General features: G+C 37.0%; 1 protein-coding gene across 7 annotated transcripts; it reads left to right on the top strand.

Moving 5' to 3' along the window:
• Positions 1-404: 404 nt before the first annotated feature.
• LOC106366749 (heat stress transcription factor A-4c) lies at positions 405-4,924 on the top strand. Of its 7 annotated transcripts, XM_048768903.1 has the most exons (5): positions 406-912; positions 1,567-1,751; positions 1,916-3,389; positions 3,651-3,900; positions 3,976-4,924. In XM_048768903.1, exons 4-5 carry the CDS (start codon positions 3,685-3,687, stop codon positions 4,780-4,782), a joined length of 1,023 nt encoding a protein of 340 aa, XP_048624860.1. In that variant the 5' UTR covers positions 406-912; positions 1,567-1,751; positions 1,916-3,389; positions 3,651-3,684; the 3' UTR covers positions 4,783-4,924. The 7 variants fall into 7 exon arrangements, with proteins under 7 accessions (XP_048624857.1, XP_013706711.1, XP_048624859.1 ...); XM_048768900.1 differs by lacking the exon at positions 1,916-3,389 and having other exon boundaries at positions 405-975; XM_013851257.3 differs by lacking the exon at positions 1,916-3,389 and having other exon boundaries at positions 405-912.
• Positions 4,925-5,136: the final 212 nt, after the last annotated feature.

A 5,136-nucleotide genomic window follows, 5' to 3' on the forward strand; every position in this document is an offset into this window, starting at 1 on the left:
TTCGGTCAACAAACAAGAAGATAACTAATCAAAAGTGAGTTAAAAAAAAACTTATCAAAAGTAAGAAAATAAATTATCATAATTAATTAAATTTAGTTAAAATGATATATATCAAATTTTAATGGGTCAATTATTGGTGTATTGCATTTTTAGAACATTTATGCATCAAAAGAAAAATTACATGAATCAAGATAGCTAATCAAAATTTTCATAAATCAAACAATGTTTATTTTACGTATACTTTAGCTTTGAAATTGTTTTATAATTCACATCCCGTCTATAAGACGGACCGACCCTAGTATATATAATGGAAGAGTTTTTGCTCTCTCCGGAGGCTATCCACCTCAGCGTAGTGGACCCCACAAGGAAAAAAATATATTTATATAATAGAAAAAAAAGAAGAAGAATCGATCTTCTTTGCATCCTCTCTTCCACCTTATCTCCACCACGGCTGTTACTATCGTCGTCCTTGATAACGTTTAAGGAATCGTACGGTTGTGGGAGATTTCGCTAAACACTTGGATCTCGATAAAACCTTGAGTGCCTCAAAGCAGATCGAGATCTATTCAGCCTGGATAAGTGGAGAGAAAAGGAAGAAGGAGATGATGATCCTTGAGGAAGAAGAAAATGAAGAGAGGGAGACGGAGAGGAAGGATGATCGGAGATATTTACAAGAGAAGTGAGTGTCAAGGGAGTTGGAGTTAACGCTATTGTTGTTGTTGCTGGAAGGAAGCTTTGGTCATGGAGATTTGTGCGTGTGGACCACAGTGATTTGATCTTCCAGCGAAAACATCTAAGAGAGAAGAATTTAGTTACCCATAAACAATGGATTCCACTCATGCCATGATTGCCCAAGCTTGGAAAGACCAGACGCCACATGTTCGGTTAGATCGAATATTTGGTGTGACACATGTAAGTCGTGACAATTGTGGAAAGGAAAAGGCCATCGACGCATCTAGATCTATGCAAAGCATTGTAAACCATCATATTTTGTTTTCTGCTTTATTTTGTTATCCACATTCTGATTTCTAAGTTTGGACTTTGTAGTTTCGTGACTTTCGTCTGCTAATCATTTTTAGCTAGCCATGGTCTGTGTGATGGAGATTAGTCATTAGTTAGTCAAAGTTCAAGCATCTGACATTTTTTAATATAATACTACTATATATTAATCCCGTTGTACAAATTATTCTAAAATTGGTCAAACGTACTTGAACCAACCACTTATCACATCTCAGAAGAGCATAGGGTTTAGTAGTTTTTGTTGTTGTTTTTTAATAGTAAGACAAACATGTATGGTTTGAGAGTAAAGGTTTTGTAATTTTCTGTTGATTTTTATTTCTCTTTGTTCTTATGTATGTCAAAGCTCAAGCATCTGAGGTGATGCTTACCTCTCCCGCAAAATTTTAGTTTATTTTGAAATTATTATATATTATTTCCTAGGAGAATAGCTACAGAAGCCTGCAAAACAATGATGTTTTAAAGGTTCTTGGTTTAGAGAGGCAAAAACTGTCTTGAAGTCTACTGAAAAAAGTTGTGATAGTTATGGATCTTTGAATTGATTCGCAGGAAAGGAGCTTAGATGTTAACGTGGCTGTGGAGGTTCCTTTGATTCCATTGGTGAATCAGGTTGGACGGATGGTTCTCAACGACATAACACAGTTCATGCAGCAAAAAACGGGCATCAAAAATCAAACACATACTGTCAGCTGAATCATACTTCAGTCAGCCATTACAGCTGCTCCTGATGATCGGTAAGAAAGATTCTTTACTTTCGAATATGTTTGCTGCTGTTATATCCGAGAAGCTGATTCTAGGAGCAATTGATAGTCCTGTACTATCAAACCAACTTATCTTTTCTCTTCAATTTCTTTCTAACACTATGATGCACAATGACGTGATGAGGAAAATAAAATAGGAAAAGCCCAAAACAGAGAAGAGAAAGAGAGAGCCGGAAGTACTTTCGATATAGGTGGCATCAGGGCAGGCTCAAAAGAATTTAGGCCCCTCGGAAAAAAAAATTGTCTTGTGGGAAAAACTTTTTAATGAGTTAAAAATTATTTTTTAAAATATAATTATTTAATCTATTTTATTATTTAATATGAAAATTTTCTTTTAAAAAAAGAAATTCTGAAAATATATAAACCAAAATTTAGTAACAAATATATTTATATCTATTTTTAAACTAAAAATTTCAAATAAATTCTAAAACAAAAATTTTTGGACCATGGAACCTGGGACGGTCGCATTCTCCGCCCTCCTGTCTAAGCCGGCCCTGGGTGGCATAATGTCATAACAAGTCAAAGACTGTGGATAGATATGTTTCGGAGCAGCAAAATGTTTACTAAGTCTACTCATTTTCTCCACCAAAGAAAAATCATAGGATGCTTCGATATTATTTTCAAATAAGATATCTACATTCCACCAGAAAACCATTCCCATGTAGAAAGATTCCGGCGGTCCCGTCAACCGATTGGTGTAATTTATATAAGCTGGAAACCAGATCTCATGTGTTTTTCATTCTACACTAGCAGAAAACATCAACCTAATTCCTTTATTTTCCGCATTTCTGGTAGGTACTTAAAAGATTCCTATTATATTGACACTAAAATAAAATAAAATAAAATGAGACACAAGAAAAAAATGGGGAAAAAACTCAAAGAAAATTATGCGCTCAAATGAATGGCAATATAAAATGGACCGAAGTAAAAGGAAAATAAAAAGCCATTATACGAAGCCAAATAAGGTGGCACTACACATAAGTAATGATAGGAAGATGAACAATAATTTGTAGAGGACTTGAATATACAAAAATCAAAACACCTAACCTGAAAGCACAAGAAATTCAAATAACAAAAAAGATATGAATGGTAAAATGCTTAAAACAACACAAATGAACCCGCACACAAGGGTGTACTCATTTGCACACATTGAGATAGAGCAACAACTCCATCAATGATCCCACACATTGTGATAGAGCAGCAACGGTTGTGCAGGGACACTCTAGTTATTATAAAATTAAAAAAAAAAAAATCTCCAAAAATAAGTACAAAGGAGGAGATATCACCAAAATAAAGTAAAAGAAAAAAAAAAAGACCACCAAACCCGTGGAGTTGTTGTGTTGCCATTTCATACCTTGGTAAGAGGCGAAAGCCATAGCCAAAGCCTCTCTCAATCCTCAAACCCCCTTTTGCTTTACGTTCTTCTCTCTTCGATAATTCGATTCCTTTAGTCTCACGGGGGTTCCCTTTTGATCTTCAATCAATCTCTCTACCAAAGAGATTCTTTTTATTTTTCCGATCTGCGCGCCCATCGGGATCGACCCAGTTTCTCCAGTCATCTGGTACGTTTGATCAGGAATTCGAGAGGACAAGAACATCGAATCAGTTGATGTAAGATTTTTCGATTGGTTCTTTCTGATTAGATGAGAACACAAGGGGTTTTGTTTGGTTTTGATTCGCTTGTGTCTGATTTTGGCTTAAATAATGAGTTTTTTTTTTTTTTTAGTAAAAAGGGTTTATGTGAATTCATCTAAAGATTTCGTTTTGTTGTTTCATTTGTTGAATTTGGAAACTTGTAAATTAAAAGTTTTGGTTTTTATTTCAATGTTTATTGTTGGCATCAAGGAACTGAGATTTTACATTTTTGTTTAGTTGATTCAGGTTTGGATTTTAACTGGTTAATAAGATGGATGAAAACAATGGAGTCTCAACCTCACTTCCACCATTCCTCACCAAAACATATGAAATGGTAGATGATTCCTCCTCTGACTCGATCATATCTTGGAGCGATCACAACAAAAGCTTCATCGTCAAGAGCCCCGCCGAGTTTTCGAAAGACCTTCTTCCAAGATTCTTCAAACACAAGAACTTCTCCAGCTTCATCCGCCAGCTCAACACATATGTAAAGCTCCTGTCTTTCTATCATCTCTTTGATGATGATATCTTTGCTTGTCCTAACCCTTTTGTGTGTTTATAGGGTTTCAGAAAAGTCGATCCGGAGAAATGGGAGTTCGCAAACGAAGATTTCGTTAGAGGCCAGCCTTACCTAATGAAGAACATCCACAGGCGAAAACCGGTTCACAGCCACTCGTTACAGAACCTACAAGCGCAGAGTCCTTTGTCTGAATCAGAAAGACAGAGCATGAAGGATCAGATCGAGAGGCTGAAGAGGGACAAAGAAGTCCTTCTCACGGATTTACAGAACCAAGAGCTTGAGCGTAAAGGGTTTGAGCTGCAAGTAACCGCGTTGAAAGACCGGTTACAGCACATGGAGCAGCGTCAGAGATCGATAGTGACATTCGTTTCACAGGTTTTGGAAAAGCCAGGGTTTTCTCTAAACCTAGAAACCCACGAGACAAGGAAAAGAAAGCTGCAAGAGACAGAGACTTCTCTTCCTCCGGGCCGGTCACACGCAGATCAGGTGGAGAAGTTGGAGTCTTCTTTAACGTTCTTGGAGAATCTTGTCACGGAATCTTGCGACAAGGGTATGGATATTGATGTGAACGAGTCAACTAGCTGCGCGGAGAGTCTAAGCAATGGAGATAACCGAGCCAAGTCAACAAAGATTGATATGAACGCAGAGCCTGTTACCGTTGCTGTTGCTGCTCCAAAGACAGGGGTTAACGATGTGTTCTGGGAGCAGTGTTTGACAGAGAATCCGGGATCGATTGAACAGCAGGAAGTTCAGTCAGAGAGAAGAGATGTTGATGCAAATAAGATTGGAGATGGAAGGACGTTTTGGTGGAAAGCTAAGAATGTAAATGATATTGCAGAGAGAGCTTGATATTTAAGCTCTTTTGTAAAATAGATTTTTTTATTTATTACTACTTCTGAGATCACTGTCTTGTGGTTCATTGTTTATTCTGTTTCTGTACGCTATTGTTTTGGGGGAAGAGTAATATAGATGCATATTGGCTCTGGATTTATTTTACCTTCACAACCTTTTCTATAAAGCTGCGACTTGTTTTAGTATAAAGACCAAAGAGTCAAATAGGGGTAGAGAGAGAGAGAGGACAAAAAAAAAATTAAATAAAAAGGCTCCGTTTCCGGAAATTGAACCCGGGTCTCCTGGGTGAAAGCTATTGTGGACGCATTTACTGGTTGCCTACGAAGTTCAATGAATCAATTTGGATATCTT

The sequence above is a fragment of the Brassica napus genome, chromosome C9 (genome assembly GCF_020379485.1).
Source record: "Brassica napus cultivar Da-Ae chromosome C9, Da-Ae, whole genome shotgun sequence".
Classification (NCBI taxonomy): domain Eukaryota; kingdom Viridiplantae; phylum Streptophyta; class Magnoliopsida; order Brassicales; family Brassicaceae; genus Brassica; species Brassica napus.

Excerpts from the sequence above, each read along its gene's own strand:
- LOC106366749 (XM_048768900.1), top strand. The coding sequence starts at position 3,685 with ATGGATGAAAACAATGGAGTCTCAACCTCACTTCCACCATTCCTCACC. Across the intron at positions 3,901-3,975 it reads TCCGCCAGCTCAACACATAT|GGTTTCAGAAAAGTCGATCC; the intron begins GTAAAGCTCCTG and ends GTGTGTTTATAG.